Here is a 23,742-nt window from a genome sequence, read left to right as displayed (position 1 = left end):
TTATTTGATTTGAATAGTCAGAGACTTTAGCTGTTGATAATTATTGCTGTTGCAATTTTGGGTCAGGTGCACAAAATACAAATTATACAAAGAGGAAAATAACCCTCTTATATAAATATAGACAATAGCACACAGGATAGTTTATGTTGCTACATAATTCCTGTGTGATACTCAATTTCAGTTTTGTTCGGACTTCTTCAAAAGTCAGCATTTCAAACCTTTCCCAATACAAGCAAGCAACCAATATAAAAATGGTTCTCATGCTTTTTTTTAAAAATATTTTTACATGAGTCTGTTTGTTGTTTCAACAGTTGGAAAAAGTTTATTAGCGTTTCAAAGACTTTCAGAGCATAACAAAATAACTTAACACACATTTTTGACAATTAAAAAAAAACAAACAAAATCAAATTCAACAATATGGTACACTGAGAAGATAGTGAAAGTTTTCCTGGTTTTGAACCTCATCCAAAATATTTCGCTATAGAACAAGCCATGTCATTGACCTGTTTTGGAAGTAAATCATTTGAACTGTTATTGAAATGATGACCAGTCCCTGCAAATCCAACTCCATAGCCTGCGGTCTGCGGAGATTCTTAGCCTGTTGATTCATAGAGATCTGTCGACATTGGTCATGTTTGTAACTGGCACTTCCTCCAGCCTACGGCCTGCTCTTTTGTGACGAGAACAATCCCTCCTTATGCTCTTCACTGAGCTCATCCGTTCATCTATCTGTCTGTCTCCATCTCCCTCACTTTCCCTCGCTGGTCCTGTCCTGTCTCTTGCTCCCGGTCTCTGACACATACAGTACAAGAGCACTCACACTCTTGAGAGTCATGCTCTCATGACTGAAACTGATTGACTCTGAAACTGAGGCATTAAAAACCTCCCAGCACACTCGCAGTGGCTGAGGAGCAGCAATAGTTCACTGTGCAACGGCTTCGAAGCACAATGACCGGATTCAAAGGCCCTCTGGCCATGGCTATCTGCCATCTGGTCAGATCTTTGATTCATAAAGTCGGACATTTGTCGAACTGCTCAGAGTGTTGTTTGTGACTAGTGGGTCCAACATTGGTGACAGATAACAGATCACAACAATGTCAACAACAAGAACAAGAGAGGTATCGGTTCTTTTAGGATTCTTTTTCTTTTAGGAATGGACTTGTTTTTTCATAAACTCCTTAAAAGACTTCAAAAGACGTCAGTACAAGAGCAGTTTGGAGTTCATGTTTGATTGTATAGAAATGAAAGGACAATCACTTCGAGAACTCGCTTCATGAGTGTTGCTCCAATTCAAAACAACAAGGTTCTCTGAACTGTGGAGAATTGTACTGATGTGATAAGTTCCCAAATGTGACTCAGCGCCACCTTGAATGGCTTTAAAGTGGCTTTTAACTTCACAGAACAGAACAGCTATAGAGCTGTGATTCACCAGCCAAAACAAGATCATGTTTTTACTTTGGCAGCCAGTTTCGGAGAGGATGTCGGACTCAAGAGCTGGGGGAACTTTGCCAGCACATCTTTCCCTTTACACCAGCTCAGCTCTCTCTCCTCCAGTTCCTCTGGCGCTCGAGCAGGAAAAGTGACAGACCACACTAATTTTTCTATGCTTTATCACGCTTCATCCACTCTCATGTTCAGAGATTGCCTCCCCCGTTGGCTGGCTGTCATCGGCGTGGGTGAGCGTTTGAAGTGGGATGGAGACAGACACAGTTGGGATCATGTCAGGAGATGCGGTTTGGCCGTTTGAAGTGTTGCACGCTATTAAGTTTCTCCCAGACTTAACCTACAGGAAAAATAAATAAATAAAGTAGAAATTATTACTAAAAAAAAACAAAACAAACACAAGTAAACACCAGCACAGCTTGCAGATAATCATAAAAGTGGCCATGACATTACAAAAGGCTCCAAATACTATCTAAATATTTGATGAGTTGCAGTCAAATTTACAAGCCTCGTCTTCTTGGAAATGCTCTCTGAAATGTGGGCAGATAATCTCATAGGATTTGTTAGACTGACCAACGAAGTGATACAAACACATAAAAATCAATGTGGGAGGAAATTCAACATCCAGAATTTCCTCTTAAAGAAAGCTTTTTGTCTTCAAGAACCAAAAAAGGCAATTAACCACTTTTGTGGTCCAGGGTTAAACAGTCTGTTACTTGGACTCCATTTACCCAGAGAGTTGGGAGTCAAATCTGAGAATCATCGCACACTTAACATAACCGCGTTCCAGGTCAAAGGTGCTTGCCGACATTTTGTTCTTTAAAACTGTAGCCACATGTAGACAAAAGAAGGTTGTGTAAAGATGAGGATATTCCTAGTAATTATTGCAGTTCCCACAACCTTTTACTCATCGCTAGTATAAAAATTTAACACACCATCCATCTGTAAAAAACAAAATCTCACTACTGTCCTTCCATGTATTTAACTAACTGTCCACACTGTCTTGTCTTTTCTCATACAGCTGGTGCGTACTGCACTGACAATTGAATGAAATTACAGTGGACTCCTGCCTATTTGTGGATCAGTGTTCACAAATTCATCATTTTGCTGATTTTTCTAAGAGTGTTTCTGAAGGATTCTCAAGTATACATGGATTTATGGTGGTGGTTTTCTACTCGAAACTTCAGAATTTTTATATATATATATATATATATATATATATATTCATTAAATAATCAGTATTAATTGTATCTAGAAGGTAAGGATAATGGTCTAAACTTAGATCTGGAAATGACACCTGATAATTGCTCAAGTTGGAAAAAAGGGAACGGTTTTGCTAATTGTTGAGAGACTAGTAAAATAGGACAACAATAGTAATTTTATGTATTAAAACAGTAAAGGAACATGTTAACAGATAAATATTCTTCAACATTATGCTTGTCTAGGATTTATATGCAAAACAATTTTAATTAGTAAAAACTGGGGCTCCAATTTTCCCGTCCGAATTTCCACTTAAGGGCATTTTCTTGTTATATTTCCAACAATGTCTATCACATCAACACTTTCCAGTACCAATATTGGCAGGATATTTTGTTAATGAGCTAACACATTTTTTAAATATTGAAAAGTTTTACCAAAAAATTTTAATATATATCATGATAGTGCTTAATTGTATTTGCTAGCATACATTTGCTAGTATGCTAGCAACTGTTAGCATTTAGCTCAGTCATTTCCCTCCAAAAAGTGGCCAAATTGTTTGAAAAGCATTTTGAAACAGACAGAAGTGATGAGAGTTATCATCTTAGTGCAGTTTAAGTGAAAAATAGTGGCAGCAATATAATGAGTTAAATCTGAAAATTAAGATGCTAGTAGCATCTTAAGCATCTTAGTATAGGGGAACATTTCCAACAGTATTCCCTGACTTTGTGAGAGAACGTAAGCCAACAATTATTCATAAGCTTAATAACATTTAAGATCTTTCTTGATAAAAACTTTCCAAAGCTCACTAGGACTATTTGTTGTGGTGGTTTCAACTCCTAAGCGACCAAAAGGTTTGTTTTCCTCGGTTTTTTTCAGTTCTCATTTTAATATAACACGAGTTACACTTATTGTCCCCTTCATACGTTTATAATCACAAAGGTTTGCAAGGTGAAACTGCAAGATCTTCTTACCTGCCAGACTATCAGCACAATACAGGCTGTGAAGGGGATTAGCACCAAAAGCAGAGAGCTGCTCTTTAACCATCTGTATTTACGACTCTCCTCCTGACCTTCTGCAAGAAGAGAATAATTGCAGCTGTAATTGAATATGCTTACACATATGAAATAAGATAGTGGACAGGCATGACATCACACTTTTTGCATGACATTAGATCAATAAGTGTTATCTAATTCTTCTCTGTGGTTTCAAGGCATCCGTTTGAATAAAACTGCCAGGCGCAAAAAAATGGTGTACCTGCTGTTTGCTGATGATTAAGGCATGGCTGTGGCTTGCAAGAGAAACTCGATGTTCCTTGAGTGGCTGCACGCAAGAGGTCTTGGATGTAGTCAAAGTAAAGTCCGGAAAGCAAGCTCCTTTCTCGATAGTGACACTGGAAGACCTGCATCGCTGTTTCCTGGGGGATCAGTCAACAAACCATCATGAAATAATTCACTTATGCAATTAAACGTGCAAAACAGTCACATAATCTTCCTGCAGTGCCGCCCTCAGAGCTGAAGTCGTTTTGCAATGTTCTGTTTTTTTCCCCCATCTGTAACCTAATAAGTAAAATATTATGTGCGCACTCAAGAGAAGAGCACATATCGAGTGGAGCTGCCTGTTACCCACCAGCTCTTCGTGGTCAAAGGTGAGGCGTAAACTCTTAAGCATCGTGATGAAGACGTTGATGTCGTCTCTGTTTGACGACATGGCACCAAACATGCCGGCCAGCTTTTCAAGACTTCGCTCCAAAGGATAGATATTTAAAACCACCCAGCACGTGCCGGCCTGCGATCCAGGTAGACAAACAAATGGCTTTCTTAGTCGATATGAAATCCACCATTCCTTATCCAACCGTCTCTCTGTATCTCATCGATGTGTTGTACGTACCACCTCTTCGGGAACGTAACTGACAGGAATCTCATAATCGGAGGGGATATTCTGCTTCTGCGGTGGAAATGAAAGGCAGAACAGAGCAGCGTCCGGGTCAGAAACAAAACACAAAATACCACAACCGGATAAATGATGCTGTCAATACGAGGATTGTGATCTCACCAATTCAGACAGCTTGCTCACATCATCAGTTATTGGCGTCCCAAATTTCCCAGAGCAGAGATGCAAACTTGAAAATAGACCCAAGAGGACACAAGTTGTGCTGATGATCTAAAGCCGAGACATAAGATATCAAACAATATTTTGGATCTACTTGTTCACCATTAGCATGCTTTTAGATACTTACACACACAAAAAAACGTGAGTATGACCTGGCTAAGGGGAATGGTGGTATTTAATATGGCTGATATGGCTCTTTACTAAGGGCGGCATTTCATCAAGGAGTATGAACACATTTTTCATATTCTCTGACAGTTTTGTGGCAGTTTTTTTTATTTAAATTTCCACTCAGTAGTAAGGGAGCACTAACGTAAAGAGCTATTGAGGAGGGTTTTTTTTTTTTTTAAAGAAATTTCATCTACATTTGAACTCCGTCGTTCTAAATCTAAAATTTTCTGTAGTTTACTTATAAAACTTTGTACTTAAGATCTACCAATGGATAGCATCTTTAAAATACAGTTTGAAATGCAGGAAACCTTTACTCTATTTAAGAAACCACAAAGAGTGTTAGTTTGGGATTTTTAGCGCCAGAAAGTGTGAAGATGGCAATATTTAAATGCCTCAAACCTGGACTGAATCATCCTATTTTTTTTTATTCCACACTCATTCTTTATTTTTTAAAAAGTTTTTTTATTTAATTTTTCTTTACAAAAAAAGTTCACGGACTGGTCAAATATGTAAGCAAAAATAAAGCATTATTGTGAAAATATTACATGGATATCACACTTTGTAAATCTTCTAAAAATGTTAAATTCATCTTTAAACAAAAAGGTTTAAAATGTCAATATTTCAGACTAATTGACATTTTCCTCCATTTTGTTGTTAGTGGACTAAACAGCTTTAGGCAATCAATGCAAAAGATGAATTAAGGCCTTATAATAATATAATCTTAAATTCTATTTTTTAAATTGATTTCCCAGAAACAACAAAAAACAAAGTGAATCGCAGCTCTAAGTCAAAGCTTCTGGTTTTGGATTAGTGCTTAAAAACTTATTTTTTTTTATTTTCTCAAAACTTTTATTAGATTTCTTAAACCTTTCCCTTTGCAGCCCCTTTTCTTGCAGCCCCTTTTCAGCACAATGTGGAGCCACAACCATGAAGCCCTCAGAACAGTAAATCATCTTCTAAAGGAACATTCTTTATCATTTGCCGTTTTTCACGAATGCATCTTTAAGCTTTCAGTTACAGTAGGAACAATATTTATTGCATTGATTCATCTGTTCTATTCTTTTAAGAAGGTGTAAGTTTCTGCAAAACTAAAAATGCTCCATTTCTGTTTTTGTCATTTTGAGCCTCAAAAATGAGCAGTAGCTGAAACAGCTGTGAAAGGGAATGAGAAAAATATATTTTTTTTTATTTTTCAAACCAAGCACCAGCAGAATGTTAGACAATGTGTTCAATATTATGCAAAAGTTGAAAGAATCGACTTACTTTCTTCCTCATATGGAGCAAGGGTCCAAGGTTTCTCAGATCCGCCTCATAAAATTCAGTCTCTTGCGTCTGCAGAAAGAACTCAGAGCTCTGTGCATGTTTGCATGCGTGTCGATGATGTCCAAATGTGTAGTGAAACCCGAGGATGGGCCAGCAGTCTGCTCTCGCATCAGACAAACTGGTGGGGTCTTTTTTTTTTTTTTTTTTTTTTTGACGTGGCGGAGAGGCCGCCTACAAGCTGAGTCATTATGTCACGCTCTGACGCCGTCTGAGACTTTTCCATAAACTCCCACGTATCAATTTGGTCATCGGGAGAAGTGGGTGCTTGTTCTCCTTGCGAGAATATTTCACTTGGAATATGTCAGGGTTATTCCCCAAGCTGTTGTTTGTAAAAAAAAAGAAAAAAAAAAAAGAAGTGAGAACAGGACGACGGGGAGTAATTAAGATGTTATCTCTTGCTTTATTTAATCGCGTAGACTTATTATGTTTTTGTTTGTTTATTGCATTTCTGGGCTCCTGCGTCTCGGGCGTGCACGTGCCAACGTTTTGCAACGCAAACCCCAGCTCATGGTTTCTCCTGATAAGTGGACCCATGTAAAAGCCATTATCCGTAATTGATTTCCATTACCAAATCAATAGCCGTCACAAGGGAGAGATTCAGGAAATGAGGAAAAGCAAACGATTTAGAAAACCAAACTCTTCATTTCCTGAGGACGGCACAATTTGCTTGTCCTCTAGTCGAGGCTTTCTCAGGAGGGCAGTAGTTTCCTCTACACTCCAAAGACTCTAATGCCAGGTGAATTATTCATTCATCTCCGCGGTAGACTGGCAGTGTCTCTGCTAATGGATTCAGTCATGGATTATGCTCATTGATATCAGTCAGCAGGAGTGCATAAAGGATTTTTAAGCGTAGCCAGCTGAAACGCTAACTTTTGCTGGAAGTTGGCGCAGTTAGGTGTTGCAGGAAGTCAGAAAAGCAGCCCTTAGAAAGATGAGAAATGATTTCTATCATTTTCCTAAAACGCCTTCTGTAAATATCGAGGAACTTCTCCAGCAATCTCAATCACTAATCAATTCAAGAATGACTTGTAAGTTGACTGAGGTTGTTTAACGTTCATCCATTGCGAAGATGTAATCTTTCCCCTGAATAAAAAACGGCTAGCTTCTAATGTTTGACAAATTAATAATCCGTACTGAAATTTAAGTTTATGTATGGTTTATCCACCAGCTTTCCTTAGAAAAAATGTCACAAACTATACTAGCGAACCCAAAAGAAGACAAAGATTGCTAAGCAGTTCAAGTGTTTCATGACAAATTTTGGGGTTTTTTGGGTGAAGTTGAGGGTCTTTGAATGGATATGTGTGGCTGAGTGAGGTACAGGGAAAGCTGCAGCAGCAGATTCCAGGAGTTTTCCCATGGTGAGGATCTGTAGATGGAAGAGGACATGTTAGATAAATTCACTTAGAGAGATAACTTCTAATTGCTCAGAAAGGAGTCAGCTCTAACTGTGGAGCTGCCCTAGAGCTGCAGGGGGAAAAGAAAAAAGACTGCGTTGTTGTTAAACTAATCAGCTATATTAGTCTTACTTGCACGACTTTATTGTCATATTCCGAGCTAAAAAAAAAAAAAAAAGTGAAAGAAAACGTGCAGATATTTTTTTCCCCCTTCCCGCCAACAACAGATCCGTTGTGTGTGGCATCGCTGCGCAAACTTGTCATGTGGGTTTCATCCGCATGTCAGCGAAATGATTCGATTTGAATGTCGGCAGTTTCAGCTGCTGGAGAAGTGAAAGGAATGACAGACAGCACACTCTGAGCTTAGTCATGACGGTTAAAGTAGGCCACTTCTAATAATAACGCAGACCGCCGAGGACCCTGCAAAACAAAAACATGGAGGCAACTCGCTGGAGACATCAAGGACACTCACTCACACGGACAGGTGAGGGACGGATATCGCTAAATAGCATGCGGCAAGACTTCGTTTTTACGTACGACTGCGTGACACTAACATGTTTGCATTCGACCCTCATTCCTGCGTGAGCTGCAGTGATACAGTTACCCTTTAACAAGCTGCATTCCCAAAGGCAGACGAACGCAAACCACAGGCATACAAAATATTTTTGATTTTTACAAAATCTCTTATCACATTTCCCCGCTTTACAGAAATGGAGGACCTTGAGCAGGAAGGCATTAATGAAGAGCTGATTGAGCTTGCAATTCTGGAGAGCATTCAAGATGCCTACAAGCTGCAGTGTTCAGTGCCAGAATACTGGTATGCAAAAAAAAAAAAGAAAAGAAAAGATAAAATCAAATCATGCACGAAAAGTCAGATCTTGGGACCACGCTCCGCCATGTGTATTTTGGAAAAAGTAAACTGTGTTTGTTTCACCAGGAAACAGCCAAACAGTGAAAACTTTATGAAGATCATGACGGCGATAGACAAAGGTAAAGTGATACACGCCATGTAGATACGAGTAATAATGTGCAACAAATGGCCCTAGATTTCAGGTTTTGCGAATTTCTCACTCTCAACTTTATTCGTCTCTGAACTTTGACTGGGCCAATTCTTACACTTGTGAATTTAGCCTCTCGTTAACGTGAAAAGCTACCCTGTGCCCACTAAAAGGACGGGAAGGCCTTCCCTCAGCCCCTCCTCTATTCCATGATATATTAATCTGATATTTAACCCTCTTTAATACTGTATCTCTGCAGGCCATGTAGCTGCACTGCAGCAACTGTCGTGCTGCGCGTCTGCCTTCAGAGAGAGCGACAGCAGGGGCTGGCTTCCTCTGCACGCAGTAGCTGCTCGACCAAAGACAGAAATGCTGCATGTGGTGCTGCAGGGTAAACGAGAGCATCGGGTGGGGGGGGAGGGGATTCAGCTCAGCGTTAGATCCTCATCATCTAAGCTGTATTTATTTGTCACCCCTTGCAGCGATGGCGTCCATGGACGCGACGCTAGAAGAGCGGACGAAGGACGGGGACACGGCGCTGACGCTGGCAGCAGAAGCCAACCAGGTGGAAAACATCAAGCTGCTGCTGCGGCACGGAGCCTCGCCGCACAACACAAACAGCAGGAATGAATCTCCTCTGCTCCTCGGTAGCACAATCACACCGCTGGCCAGAAAAGGCACACACTCTCGCCTCACAGGTGGCCTGACATGTTGAGCCAGTGTGGCTCAACATGTCAGGATCAATAAGTCAAACTATATCGCCACAGCATAACCACAACCTTCAACTGTTCCTTTCAGATGTCAAACATGCCAACAGTATTTATTTAAGATAGTGTGTCATTTACAGTCACCAAAGTTAATCGCCATCATTAATTCACTGCGTTTTGAGCAGTTTTGTGAAAAAGAAACCCCTTGCTAAGACGCCTCTTTACTCACATTTACTTTCCACGTGTTGCAGCGGTGAGACAGAGTTCGTATGACAGCGTTCACTCCCTCATCATGGGCGGGGCCTTTGTGGAGCAGGTGTGTCTCACAAAGTGGACGGCGACTCATGAGGCTGCGAAGGTGGGAGGGTGTTTTAAAGCTGCCATCCAAACGTTCCTGCAAAGTAAATCAAACTCACTTTGGGTATAGTTTATCACGTATAAGACATCAAATCAAGATCGTTTTTTTTCCCCATTAGCTATTAAGTTGTATGGCTAATGGGGAAAAATTAGCTATTAAGTTATAGAACTTAATAGCTAAAGGTAGATTTCAAAGGTAGATTTCATCTTTATTCAAGATGAAATCTACCTTTGTAAAAAAAAAGTGTCTGTGCCTATGTTAACATCACATAAGGTAACTGATTAATTTTTTTGAGTTTGTCTACTTTTTTCTCAGTGGGATTTAAGAAAATATTGTGTAAAAAATTTAAAATTCATACTTCATTGCTTAAAAGGACTCTTTTTTTTGTCAGTGCACATAGTAAACAATATTTTCTGTATAATTCCCCCCCCCCCCCTAAAACAGTTTACTTCCCCATCTCGTTTTTTCAGGTGGGTTGTCCAGCTATTCTGATGCTGCTGCTTCGCCACGGAGCCCAGGTTACCGTCAGAGACGGTCACGGCGTGACCGCTATGGGAATTGCAGCGGAGCACGGTCGGACTGAAGCCCTAGAAATACTTATACAGCACGGTAAAACTTTAAAACACAACTATTTAGCTATTTACTCGTCTCTTTTTTTGGCCGCCTGTAATCTGGCCCTGCCTAATTTTCCCAATTTATCCCTCTGTTTTTGTACTTCCTCGGCCCTCCACTAGGGGGAGATGTGAACGCCCGGGCCAGCAATGGGGACACGGTCCTGTATGACGCGTCTGGGTCAGGAAACCTGGACTGTGTCATGCTCCTTCTGCAGCACGGTGCCAACCCAAACGTGGCCAGCTACGCCTGTCAGCTGCCCATCCACAGGGCCGCGTATGAAGGACACACGCTGTGAGTCGCAGCCCGGTCGATTGAGAAAACATGAAGTGTCATTTTGATGCCTTATTCTCGGCTCGTAACAGTTCAGCAGCAGATTCTCGGAATAAAGAAATTGCTCTGCATTAAATATAATTACTTACCCCATTTGTTTGCATCACAACAAGCAAACAATGGAGTGAAAGTTCTGCACAACAGAGTTCGCCACAAAGAGTCCTTTGTTTATCACTGTTTCTCAGCTCAGTTCCTAAAAAACACTGCAACTCAAACCACAGATTAATGACCGCTCCCTCTGTCCTGTTTGGTGTTTTCCACTCTGTTGATTCCTCTTTTTTTCTGTCTTCTTCCCCTCCTTCCTTCTACAGAGTCCTAAGAACTCTGATCCCTGTCACCACAAAGAGAGCGATCCGTCTCTCAGGCCAGAGCCCGGTCCACTCTGCTGCTGATGGGGGACAGACTGAATGTCTCCAGCTCCTCATCCAGAATGGTTTCGACATCAACACACAGCTAGATACACACATCTCCGGTAGGAGCGACCTTTTACCAAAACGTTGTTGCTTGAGAATTCATACATCTGGCCTCTTTCCATCCATCCATAAAAAAAAATAAAATCTTGAAAGTGCGTTTCATTTTTTACAACTTTCACAATTACTCAACTGCCTTGTGTTGGCCTATGTCACATAAAGCCCCCAAAAATAAAATCCATTAAAGTTTGAGCTGCTTATGTGAAATAGAAAAAGTTGCTTTCACTTACATGCAAGTTAATCATGTGCACCTCAAACATGTGAAATCTGTTTCTGAAAGTAATATTCCAATAATCTGCTCATATGATTATGATTAAACATGATCGTGTTTTTCATATATGTCTATGAATAAGTTTGCATAGTAAACAAATGCAACAACCTGTTTTTCAAAATCAGTTTTGCTTACAAACTACAAGATTTTAGATTCTGCTAATTAAGTCATTAAACGTAATTGAGTTATTACGTTTAATGACTTAATAACTTACACAATCAGTGAAGGGCTCACTCACACAACATTTTCTGGTAACACAGCTATTTGCAGAAACGGGAGCGCCTCAGGATAAGAATGAATGCTGGTCCGAAACACTTTGATTTTAATTTTTTTATCACAAGTGCTCATTCTCCGCTGGGCTCGCCACAAGTAACGCTTTTAAATCTTTGGGTTGTGTGCCGGTTTTTGAGTCTTCATGCTACTGCTCTAAAACGGTTTCTTCCTCCCACCTTACATAGCGAATCGCCACCTGAAGAACTAAAATTTTAACTTTACAGCCTTTTTAACCTATAGTGTTTAATGTATGGAATCGCATGCTCTGCTATTTGTAGCAAAAAAATTAAAAAAATCCAACTTACGCTCACAATTTAGATTTTGATCTACTTCCTGGAACTAACTCGCTGACCTTTTTCAATCTCACAGAGAACTATGGCGACCTAAGGAAGACTCCTCTGTACTTTGCCGTCTCCAACGGCGACGTGACCTGTGCTGAGATCCTGCTGGAAGCTGGAGCGAGAACAGACCTGGACCCTCTACGATGCATCTTGGTTGCCATTCGGGCAGAAAGGTTTGCAGGAGGCAGTCGGTATGTTTTGTCTGACGTACAATAACCCAGATTGCCCTGAAAACCCCATCTGCCGTGTCTAGATATGAGTTGGTGAAGCTGCTGCTGTCCTATGGAGCCGAGGTCAACTGTTATTTCAGAGTGATCAACAACACTGTGTTCCCCACTGCCCTCTACTACTGCCTCAGAGACCACGACATGCTGCGATTGCTGCTCAACAGCGGCTATCAGGCTCACAAGCACGTCGTACAACCCGCTGATCATCAAAAGTCAATTTAAACCTAATTTTGAATGACGATATTTACATTTTTAAATATTTTCCCTTCCTGCAGATGCTTTGAGTGCTTCCATAATAAAAGCAAAGACTTGGACAGCACCTGGACTGACCTCCACAATCAGGCCTACAAGATTTACTGTCAGCCTAATGTCATTCCAGTGAGAACTGACACGCATGCGTCCTTTCCTCCTCTTGCTGTAACGAAGAGAGTACGAGGTAACGCTAAAGGAAACCCCCGATCTCTGTTCTTTTAGTTCTGCGAGTTCGTGTCCGTGTCGTGGCTCGCCCATCTGGCAGGCAGCGTCGTAAGGATCCTTCTCGACTACGTCAGCCACATCAGCATCTGCTCCAACCTGAAGCGCATCCTGGAGAGGACTCCTGAGTGGGAGGAGATTTCCGCCGTGCTGGGTAAGACCGTAAACACGACGTGACGTTGATTCGATTTCCTGGTTAACTGAAGACTAATTGACTCCGTCTCCGCTCCAGGAGAACCTCGCCCCCTGCAGCACTTGTGCCGACTCGTGATCAGGGGCAGAATGAACGTCAGGACGCTGAACGACCCGGAGGCCATGGATGCTGTGCCTTTTCCTCCCAGACTGATCGGCTACCTGACCTACAGGGCGGACGACCCGTACGGGGGACTCTAGTGACAACAAGATCCGATCTGCAGCGACTAGCTATGAATTTTGCAAATGTGTGCATTTTGTGCAGTTTTTTTTTTCTCAAAACTCTACAGTTTTTACCTAAATCTACACTTTCCTGTATTTATACTGTTTATAACATTGTTGTAAAAGTTGCTAAAGTAGAAGAACAGATGAAAAATGTATGCATGAGAAATAAAATGAGTGATGTCTGGTAAATCTGATAATCACGTGTCAGTAATCAGATGCCTGCAAAGCTATTAGCCAGAGAATACAGTGAAGTAGATGAAATAAACTGCAGAAAAGTGCAGCAGAATTTGAGACAAATCTGCAGAATCTATGCGAATGCATTTTAACGCTAGTGAAGCTGTTATGGAGCACATTTCTTTTATTCTCACTACATACTCGAATGTATAAGAAAGTAAAAGTATTGTTTTACACAACCAATATTTTCCTTTCTTTTGCTCACACAGTAAATAAAAAATATATGTACTTTAATAAAAGTTTGACAATCAGCCCTCCTATTTCAAATGTTCATCAAACCATCCAGTTCAGGAAAAGCTCTTTGAATATGATCCTCTGGGGCCAAAAAAGAAAAAAAAAACATCAAGTTTTCGACCCAATTTGCCAAAGAAATGTCTACAAATGGGAGCTGTGGGAAAGAGGGAACTGGAAAGCTGAGGGAAGGTGAGCAATCACTGGGGCTGATGGAAGCTGCAAATAAAGGAATAACACTAATAAAGAAGAATAACATCCATTAGGACAGTCAGAACTTTTTTGGTTGCATGTATCTCCAAATAATAACTTAGATAATTATGTTTTAATCTAGGAGTACTCAAACAATAACAGAAACAATCTTGGCTTGGATAACCCTGATGCATTATCCAGAAATACTACTAGATTCTCCGGACGCTTCGGCCGTCTGAACCCTTCAGTTCTCAGGTTTCCTGCACAGAGAGCAAACCTGAAGAGGAATCCAGAACCAGCTGGTTCCAGTGGTTCACAAGAACCTCAGAAATTGTTTTTGTAATCATTTTAACAAATGTCAGAAACTTTGCTCCTCGTCTCCTTGTTGAATTTTTCTAGACCAGGTGATTAATGCGTTGCTTTCTGAGATCTTTTAACCCGCTTCATGTTGTCAAACAGAGTATATTTAGATTATTATTATTTATTTATTTTTTCTGGTTTGACTAGTGAGACTGAACCAGAATATGTGACTGATCACAGTTGACTCATGACTGAACAAGCAGAGTACTTAGTTTTTCCAAATAGGATCTGGTTGGTTTGGTTAGTTTGAAACCTCCATTTAATATTTCTTTTTTTTAAATCTTTGAAATAAAAAAATGTGGTCAATTATCCAAAACATGACAAAAAAAAGCTAAACCAAAATAAATCTGTAAGGGGGCAAACACTTTTTCACATCGACATAATACTACAGGACGAAGAGTATTTTCCTTTTGAACATGTTATTGTTGGATGCTCACAGTTGCTAATAATGCTCGGTGTTTAACATGGATACTTCTGAACTCCCAAATCAAGCAAAAATTAAACATTTAATCTTTTTAAGGAGTCATTCACCGAAACGCGCCGGATTAATTATACATTTCTCCTTTTCGTTCTGCTTCTTCGATGAAGCTCAATCTTTTTTTGGCCGTGAACAAAGCCATTCAGGTCCGGGTGACTGACTGCTACAATGACAGGCCACGGAGCCTCTGAGCTCACAGGCTTTTTGTAGCTCTGCCTATCTGGGTAGCGACTCCCAAAAAAAGACGCTGCATCATGGGGCCTACTCGCTGGTACGTTCCCTCTTAAAGCCTAAACAGCAGCTGGCGAGATTAGAAAAGGAGAGGACACACACACACACACACACACATGTGTGCACCCTTACATAAAGTCGGTCGGCCAGGAGGAATCCAGTTCAGACTGGACCAGGAGGGAAACGTCTTGACTGGTCATATTGTAACTGCATGAATCGACTGAGTTTTTAATCTAGCTTTGCGGAGATCTTTATAGATCTCAAGCTTATTGGTGGACCTTATGTTTTAATTGACTTTCTTTATCAAAACTCCTTCAGTTTGGGATCTCAGTTAACACTCTGACAGTTTAATAACTTACCGGTCAGTGCTTCTCAGGCTTTGGCCATGAGTTTCTTCGGGTATCGCCGAGAGCTGAGTAAGTACGAGGACGTCGACGAGGATGAGCTCTTGGCGTCGCTCAGCCCGGAGGAGTTGGCCGAGTTGGAGAAGGAGCTGGTCGACATCGACCCTGACGCCAACGTGCCCATCGGACTCAGACAGAGAGACCAGACAGACAAAACCCCAACGGGTACTTTCAGCAGAGAGGCCCTCATGAAGTACTGGGAGAACGAGACCCGTAAACTTTTGGAAAACGAGATAGCAGGAGGGAGCCCCAAACTGGTAAGAGGAAGAAATGTACAGAAAAGTGATCAACCACCTTAGAGATTTGCTTGATTTGGACTATTTGGTCATCATTCCTGGGTTGACGTCTGCTGAAATGCCATTCAGGAATGAAGAAGCGAACGCTAGCCTCAGAAATGAAATTACAGTTTGCAGAGTCAACATTTTGTGAAATTATAAAAGGGACATTTCAGGATATCAGCCAGAAAGTTAAGGCTTTTTATTCATTTATTTTTTTGCAAATCAATCTTCCAAATCAGGAGTTGGCATTACTTATTTATCTATTACATGTTTTACTACACAAATATCAACATCCCATAAAATTAAATTAAACCACCCTATTGTAACCGGTTCTGTCAGCACAGTCCCCATACAGTCACATCAGTCAAGCTTGTGAAAAAATACCAAAACACTGAATACAGTGCAAAAATTGAAAGTTGCAACCAATTTTTTTCTTTTTCTGTACTATAAGAGTTGTTCTTGTTGAACCTAAAGATCGTCCATATTCATGATGTTCTCAAAACACAGGATGACGAACAAGAAGACGAGTGTCTGACAGAAGAAAGCAGCGAAGAGGAGGAAGAAAAAAATGACGAGAGCGAAAAGGAAAGCAAAAGGTCAGAAAATTCAAAGGGGGAGGGTCACAAAGAGGAAGACAGTGAAGAAGAAGAAGAAGAAGAAGAAGAAGAAGAGGAAGAAAGTGGCAAAGAGGAGCCTGTAACAGAAGAAGATGACGCTGAAACGGATGAAGACAAACAAGACAATGTAGCAAAACCTGAACCCTTGAGAGACTCAGTGGATGCGGTCAGACCGACACTACTGAGGCCTCAGAGGGCGGAGCCTATGAGGCTGACTCCGCCCCCTCCACCAGTGGACCTAAACAGTGGAAACCCTACAGTTGTTGATGACGCGTTGCAGCGAGTTCTCAGTGACGACTCCGAACTCACTGAGGTGAATCTGAACAACATTGATGACATCACACAGGTAACAACGTGTTTTATTTGTCTAGTTTGTCCTCAGTTGAGCGCATCATCCTTTCTGCAATCGTTTTGAAACATCCCTAATTCCCTAATTTTCTTTGTTTCCAAGGAGATAGAAACTTTATCATATAAAACAAAACTTTTTTTTAATTCATTCAAAGTGTTGTTTTGAGTTCCAACTAATAAAACAGACGATCAAAGGGTATCTTGTAGCTGAAAGATGACCAATTTCTTTTAGTTCTTTAGAAATACAATTCTTGAAAAATACTAGTTTCATATCTTAAAACTCAGTTATCCCTGGCAATGTGAAATAACAGACAAGCAAGTATTAATCATGAATGAAAAACAATTTTTTCTCTCTCTTCATTGCATGATTTATTGTCATAAGTTTCAATCTAATAAGCCCAGATTGAAGTCGGATCAAAACATCTATTCATAAACCATCTCAGTTTGGAAGGGAGAGTTTTTCGGCCCCTCTCAATCATCAGACACTAAACTTTCACTCTTTGAATTGCTGAGCAACCTTAAAGGTAACAGTGGGTTTAGGATTTTCTGTTTCTTCCTAATCCCTTTTGCAGGAAACTCTAATTCGATTTGCTGAAGCACTAAGAGCCAACACCCACGTGCGAATCTTCAGTCTTGCGAACACGCGGGCCGACGACCACGTCGCTCTGGCCATCGCTAAGATGTTGAAGGAGAACGCATCCATCACCAGCCTGAACATCGAGTCCAACTACGTGAGCGGGAAGGGAGTGATGGCGCTGGTCCAAGCACTTCCAGGCAACAACACCCTGACCGAGCTCCGCTTTCACAACCAGAGGCACATGTGTGGAGGACAGGTTGGTATCGGTCCAAGCCAGCGGAATCCCCCCGGTTACCGTTACAGTCGATGTGAATTGCTGCAATGACCTGCTGCAGGTGGAGATGGAGATGGTGAAGATCCTGAGGGAAAACCACACTTTGATCAAGCTCGGCTACCAGTTCAACCTCCCTGGTCCCAGGATGAGCATGACTGGGATACTGACCAGGAACCAGGACCGTCAGAGGCAGAGACGGCTGCAGGAGCAACGGCAGCAGCAACAAGACGGAGCTGTGAACCCAAGAACCTCTGCGCTGGTAATCACTTCGCTTCAAACTGTCCGAATAACTTGAATAGTTTGATTCATTAAACATTTCGACTCCATTTCAGCCAATTACTTACAACACAATCAGCTCTAAATGGTTCATTCGGTTCAATTCAAATTACATAATGCACACTAACAACAACATTAATATTGGCACAAAATGTCTGGAGTAGTTTTCTAGATTAGTAGATTATCGCATCAGATTAAAGTCGAGTTTGACCAAATGTCCATCAGTGTCTCTCTCTGAAACTTTTCTGCTCGACTTAAACCTGTGAGAAAAGTTTGGAAAAGAGAAATATAACTAAAGTCCTCTCTGGACTGTTTCTTTGGAAGTGAAGTTTCCACCGCTTCATTTCTTAGCTCACAAACAGCTGTTCAAACCGGCCCGAGGGTTCAGTGGAAGGGATTTTATCTGGCCCAGATTGTTGGAAATTTTCCCCCTCTTGGATAACCCCAAAGCCATATTGGACTCGATTCACTTAAGCTAAATTGAGTCATTAATGTTTTGACCAAAGCCTTTTCTAAAGTCTCAATTAGAGGAATGAAATTTGTCCAAAACATCGGATACCTGAGGGTGTGTGTCGCTGCCTTTAATAAGATGTACCTCACATAAACTGGTTTCCATCTTCAATTCTGTTTTCACTATGTGTGCATTTTCTTTTCTCAAGAGAGGAACATCCAGTTCGTCGCCCTACACTTCGCCCAGAGCCTCACCTTGGTCCTCACCCAAACTAACGGCTAAAAAACAGACTCCGCCGCCTCCTCCTCCTCCTCCACCTCCGCCTCCTCCGCCGCCTCCTCCTCCGCTTCTCCCGCTGCAACAGGAGAAGAAGAGGCCCACGCGGATGATCGCGGAGGTCATCAAGGCCCACGAGGCGGGCAGCAAGAAGGTCACCAAAGCCAAAGGGAAGAAGGGCAAGAAGAGCAAGGCGAAGGAGACGAAGGGGGAGACGGGCTGCATCCTGAAGGAGCTCAAGAACGCCCTGAGGCCTGTGTCGGCCGAGAGGAGGGCAGAGGAGGGCGGCAGCAGGCCATCCACGCCGATGAGGTCCGCCCACGATCAGCTAATGGAGTCCATCCGCAGCAGCAGCCTCAGGAACCTCAGACGGGTGAGAGGCAGGAGGGGAATCATGAGAAAAGACACTACTTCCCCATTTGGGGGTAGGGGGGGGATTCAGTTGTGAAAAACAGAAGCGGACAAACTCTCCAAAAGGCAAACTGCACAAACTGCACAAGAAGGGAGTTTAATTTAGACAAGGATGACACAGAGTCAGTGGTGTGTGAGTCATCCTGGTGGCTGATGTGGTATGATCTGTCTCTGGACAGCAGTAGGTAGGCAAAAGAGGCTGTTTGCCACCAGCGTGCTCTGGTATGAGCACATCGCTTTCACATTTACAGACAGTGTAGGACAGAGAACACTGACAAAGATAAAGTCAGTCAGCCTGCTTTTTTTTTTTTACCCTGAAGTGGATGATAATCTGACGTCCATAATAGAGGCATGGAAAACATAGATGGCAGGACAAATAATGAAACTAAAAGCCCGTATTATTCAGAGTTTCCCCTATTTTCATCTACCTAGTAAGTGGAGATTTGAGTGTTGGCTTTTCCTGCAGCTGGAGCACAGCTTGTTACATTGTTGTGGAAAATCATCTGTGGCCTCAGATAATGGGGTCTCTGGCTGTAGCTGGCAGATTCCATCCACTCAGCGCCGGTATTTATAGAAACTGTTCTGTGGCGCTTCGATAACAACGGGCTCGACGCTTCGTCGCATTAGCACGCCTGAAAACAGTCCAGACTGCTGCTGTTTGACCCTTTTTGCTGCTCTTCGTCTCATTTTTGTCCTCTTAACACAATCTGTGATTTTCCAGGTGGAAGTTCCACATCATCTACGATAAGGAACGAAGAGATCGGCCCTGCGGGATAATGGCGGCGACGATGACGACGGCGATGGAGACAAATTGGATTTCTTACTCGGAAAAAACGGGAAGGTGTACTGGAAATTTGTACTCAAAATTCTGAACTAGTTTTTGATATTTAAAGATACAGTCCCCCCCATACCCTTTTGCAAAAATTAATTCCTAATTGTGTCAGATCATCTAACAAATTTTAAGATCAAACACAAGTATCCTGAGTAAATACAGAATGCAATTTCCAAGTAATAAATAAAAAGCTATTCAAAGCAGGCGAAAATCATTTATTCCAAATTGTCTTCAGATTTTGACACCTATTAGCAAACTTCAGATTGTTAGAAGAATTACCTAACTAGGAGTCTAAGAGTCTATGTCCTCCACGCCACCAGGGGGCCCCAAAGAGCAATAAACTAGTATGATAGAAAAAAAAATATTTTAAAATAACATTGAATAATGCAAACTTGTAGATAATAATGATTAATCTCTTCCTGTTGATGGCTGCTGCCACTTTTGGGGAAATATAAGATATTAAATGTAGTATTTATCAGTTGATGTTACTTTAAAATTGTTAAAATAAAATATCACATTTGAATGCCACTCTGCATTTTAAACCCAAATGTTTTGTTTTTTTTAACTTGTTACTCCTGTAAGTTTGAAATCAATAGTCATAATAGTACTGGCATAATGTACACTAATAACAAATGATGCTAATGATAGTAGGTATTTTACACACATAGAGTAGCTTAGGAATTATAAATCATCTGGTGTTGACATGCTGGTGTGGGCCCCCCCAGAAAAAGCTGCTTAGGACCCCAAAAAGGCTTGGACCGGCCCTGGTGATGAGTAAATTTTAACTTTTTTGAAGTTTTTTTTATTTTATTTTATTTTTTTTACCCTCAATCAATTTTATTCCAGTTTTGAAAGCAGCATTGTGTATCTACTCTGGCTATTTTAGTCTGATGATCTTAATAATTAAAGTGTGACAAAAAAGGGGGGAAAAAAGCAAAATGTCTTGCTTTTTTTCACAGTAGAAAGTGACATGAGTTTTCTTATTCTTGTTTACTGACATTTTCTAAATGTCTATTTTCATGTAAGACTGTAAATATGATGTGTGTTTTTTTTTTGGTTGAAATATGTGTTCGTTTCTAAATATATCCATTTTAAATACTTGCAGCAGTCATGTTGTTCGTGTCTTCTTTGGTTACTGAGTGAGTTTTATTCAAGGTGGGGGGGGGAAGAGGGACAAGCTGTTACAAAGACGTATAGGAAGAAGCGCGCACAGGCGGATTATTTTTTTATTTTTATTATTTTTTCAGTCTGAGTGAGTCAGCCTGCTGGTGAGGAGCCGCTGATGCACACAGCCTCTCAGAGACGTCGACAACACACCCACTCGTGTTTTTGCGCACTTTCTCTGAACAAGTTGCAAAACAGAGCAAGTGAAGTGAAATAAGAAAGCAACAAACTCACTCTGACGTCAGCGATGACGGCAGTATTCCCAGCAGCAACTTGTGAGCAGCAACCTAAAGACGATGGGTGGGAAACAGTGAAACAGGTGCGTACAGGTAAATGTGTTCATTTTTAACTTTCACACGGCTTTAGCAATAAGGACCAGGCCTAAAAATATAATATTTAGACTTTACCTGTAATATTGAGTAAAGTTTTAGAGTTCCTTCTTACAGAAAATTAGAGAAAGATGTGAATGTATTGCGTGACACTTAGCAGGGAAAACACTGACGGATGATTTAAAATAACTGCGAAGGAAGAAAAAATTTCTGTAAAATGTGTGTATATGTTATTTTTTTAGACTGGTGGAGATTAAATGTATTCTTCATTAAAATGACTAAAATCCTATATTCACGTCATTAGTACATGCTTACTCGGCGTTTTCATTCATTTATAATGAGCATAGAAATGAGCTAGCTTAAGCTTACTTTAAAAGAAAGTCAAAAGTAAACCGAAAAGGATAAGAGTGGTTTGTAATATTTTGCAAGGCGGCTGGGGGGGAAGTCCTTCCATATTCTTCCATAAAACTCAGACTTTCACCAACTGCATTGCTGCCATAAAGAATCGTTTCGAGAAATGTACAGAAGTTTTATTGTTCCCGTAAGAATTTCAGCGTCGTTCTTTAAACCACATCCTTAAAAATGTTAAAATGTCACCAAACCGCACAATATCACAGAGCCTGTCAAGACTGTCAGCCATAAACTCATGGCCCCCCTGACTTTTCTGTCTATTCAATGCAGGAGACCATTGTGCCGTTCTTGTGTCAAATGGTCATTTCATTAATAGCTGACCTAATACTCAACTCTCTTTGGGTATTCCACATAGCATTTGCTGCCTGGAGGTCAAAAAACACTGAGTAACATAACAATTCAACCATGCAACTTTTTCTGCACAGACTGATTTTTACAAGCTATGTCATAAAGTTGAGAAGTAGATTGAAATGTCAATAAAATGCCACTTATTGCCCCAGACTTCTGTCTACACTTGGTTGAAAGTCGCACAAAGACACAAAATTAAGTTTCGTTGGGATTTTATGTGACGAGGCTCGACTCTTGATAGTTGAATCTGATTATTGAAGGAGCTATATTGGGATGAGAGCAAGGAGGCATTTGAAAGCACTGGAGCTGTTTACCAAAGATGAATCATAATTATCAGAGGGAACATGAAAACAGCTGGTCGGGTTTGATTAATGTCACGCAAGATTTTTTCCGTCGATTATTGAGACGAGTATAAAGAATTTCAAACATGTGACTCGGATCAAATGCAGCTAGAAACAAATGCATTTTTTGTTGCTTTTATTATCCCATAAATTGATAGCCCTTTTACATTGTGTAATGTGCATACATCCATCTGCTTTAGACAAAAATGTTTCACAATATCAGGTCTGAATCCCATTACCATGCAAAAAAAAAAAAAGAAAAGCCATTACCCAAAGTAGGAAAGTAGGGTGTTATGTAATAAAATTATTCAAATTACCCAGCTGCATGCTTACATCAAGTCAAAACCCTGATGTTGTGCCTATAAAAGCTTTTGCGTGTCTGTCTCTGTGGAACCTCAGTGGTGTAACATCAGTGGAAAGTGCCATACCTACTCTAATCCCTTTTATAAGCTCTGTAGCGAAGGGGACTGATGAAAGTTCAGCTGATATGGACATCAACTAAAAATATAGCCTGCTCTCTCGAGTGTCTTTTTCGCTATAGATAATTTAATCTGGACATATTAGAAACAGGCCGCTTAGTTTTCTTTTCTTGAGTTTGTTTCGTAATCGTTTTTCCATTTATAGGTGAAGAAGATCCATGGCTTTATGATTTGCAAGTGAAGTTTCTACCCGTCTTATGAGACAAAACCGTAGCAGTAAAATACGTAACGGCTAACAACTAAAATTTTAAGAAAACGTTAAGCATGGACAAAAGGATTAAAAACGCATTTTTTTGAAGAAATCTTTATTGGAGTTTACAATACTGGCGCTCATTTGTTGTCAAGTTTTTTTGTTTTTTTTTTTGGATCGGAGTTGGTGTCATCCTTTTAACAGTTTCCTGAAGAAGCTGACAAAAAATTAGCATATTTTAACACCTAACAACAACAGAGATCTGACCTCAATCAAACAAGTGGCACTTTGTCTTTCACCGTCAGAAAATTTAAGACTGACAGTCCAGTTTTTGCCAACAGAAAAACAAACCAGAAGGAAAGGATGCCAAGTTATTATCTCTGCCCAGATAAGACTAAAGTTTCAAATAAGCATTTCAGAAGCTTGTTTTGTTTTTTGTAGGACTGTGAACTGGCGTGCTACAAGCTAAGCTACCAGATTACGCTGCTGTTTCTTGACAGCATTACAGCGATGGTCGTTTTCAATTCAAAACTCTTGAGCCACTGATGCCACGATTCATGATTGTCATTTAAAACTAACAAGGAGGAATATCTTCAGTTTCATGAGCTGCTAATTGAACTTGGAGCGTGTTATGGTGCTAAGTAGCTCCCAACAGAAGGACCAATTGTTAGTGGGAATAGAAAAATTTTTTAGTCAATTTTTTTTCTTATGAATAAAATTGTTACACTGTGTTTCAGTATTTATTCCTATCGATATGCGGTGTCATTTGTAGCTTTTAACTAATTTAATTTCCATGCGTTTAGCCATTTCGCTTTACTTTTTTTTGTCAAATATTTTGGTGGCTTAAATATGTTGTAGAAAACTCAAATCCCAGGATTCATTTAACTGTACA

General features: G+C 40.6%; 3 protein-coding genes across 5 annotated transcripts; 2 read left to right on the top strand and 1 right to left on the bottom strand.

Moving 5' to 3' along the window:
- Nucleotides 1–295: 295 nt before the first annotated feature.
- Nucleotides 296–7,434, bottom strand: LOC106919371 (uncharacterized). Its single transcript, XM_014989669.2, has 7 exons — nt 6,184–7,434; nt 4,696–4,803; nt 4,531–4,587; nt 4,270–4,428; nt 3,898–4,057; nt 3,615–3,715; nt 296–1,783 (listed from the first exon to the last, which is right to left on the bottom strand). The coding sequence occupies exons 1-7, from the start codon at nt 6,193–6,195 to the stop codon at nt 1,619–1,621; spliced, it is 762 nt and encodes a 253-aa protein (XP_014845155.1). The 5' UTR covers nt 6,196–7,434; the 3' UTR covers nt 296–1,618.
- A 173-nt stretch (nt 7,435–7,607) lies between these two features.
- On the top strand, nt 7,608–13,603 carry asb15b (ankyrin repeat and SOCS box containing 15b). Of its 3 annotated transcripts, XM_014989668.2 has the most exons (14): nt 7,608–8,121; nt 8,346–8,454; nt 8,575–8,627; nt 8,895–9,026; nt 9,118–9,282; nt 9,594–9,700; nt 10,171–10,309; nt 10,435–10,606; nt 10,957–11,117; nt 12,029–12,173; nt 12,254–12,409; nt 12,503–12,605; nt 12,702–12,855; nt 12,934–13,603. In XM_014989668.2, the coding sequence occupies exons 1-14, from the start codon at nt 8,073–8,075 to the stop codon at nt 13,092–13,094; spliced, it is 1,806 nt and encodes a 601-aa protein (XP_014845154.2). In that variant the 5' UTR covers nt 7,608–8,072; the 3' UTR covers nt 13,095–13,603. The 3 variants fall into 3 exon arrangements, with proteins under 3 accessions (XP_014845154.2, XP_087859394.1, XP_087859393.1); XM_088003268.1 differs by having other exon boundaries at nt 8,346–8,627; nt 10,957–11,078; XM_088003267.1 differs by having other exon boundaries at nt 8,346–8,627.
- A 1,240-nt stretch (nt 13,604–14,843) lies between these two features.
- lmod2b (leiomodin 2 (cardiac) b) lies at nt 14,844–22,443 on the top strand. The gene is made up of 6 exons (XM_014989661.2): nt 14,844–15,505; nt 16,034–16,489; nt 17,064–17,324; nt 17,404–17,601; nt 18,278–18,718; nt 19,478–22,443. Exons 1-6 carry the CDS (start codon nt 15,230–15,232, stop codon nt 19,502–19,504), a joined length of 1,659 nt encoding a protein of 552 aa, XP_014845147.2. The 5' UTR covers nt 14,844–15,229; the 3' UTR covers nt 19,505–22,443.
- Nucleotides 22,444–23,742: the final 1,299 nt, after the last annotated feature.

This window comes from Poecilia mexicana, unplaced genomic scaffold (genome assembly GCF_051168715.1).
Source record: "Poecilia mexicana isolate PSO_F unplaced genomic scaffold, ASM5116871v1 scaffold_23, whole genome shotgun sequence".
Lineage (NCBI taxonomy): Eukaryota > Metazoa > Chordata > Actinopteri > Cyprinodontiformes > Poeciliidae > Poecilia > Poecilia mexicana.
The sequence above is the reverse complement of the archived record's forward strand: the minus strand, read 5'-3'. Positions and strand labels throughout refer to the sequence as shown.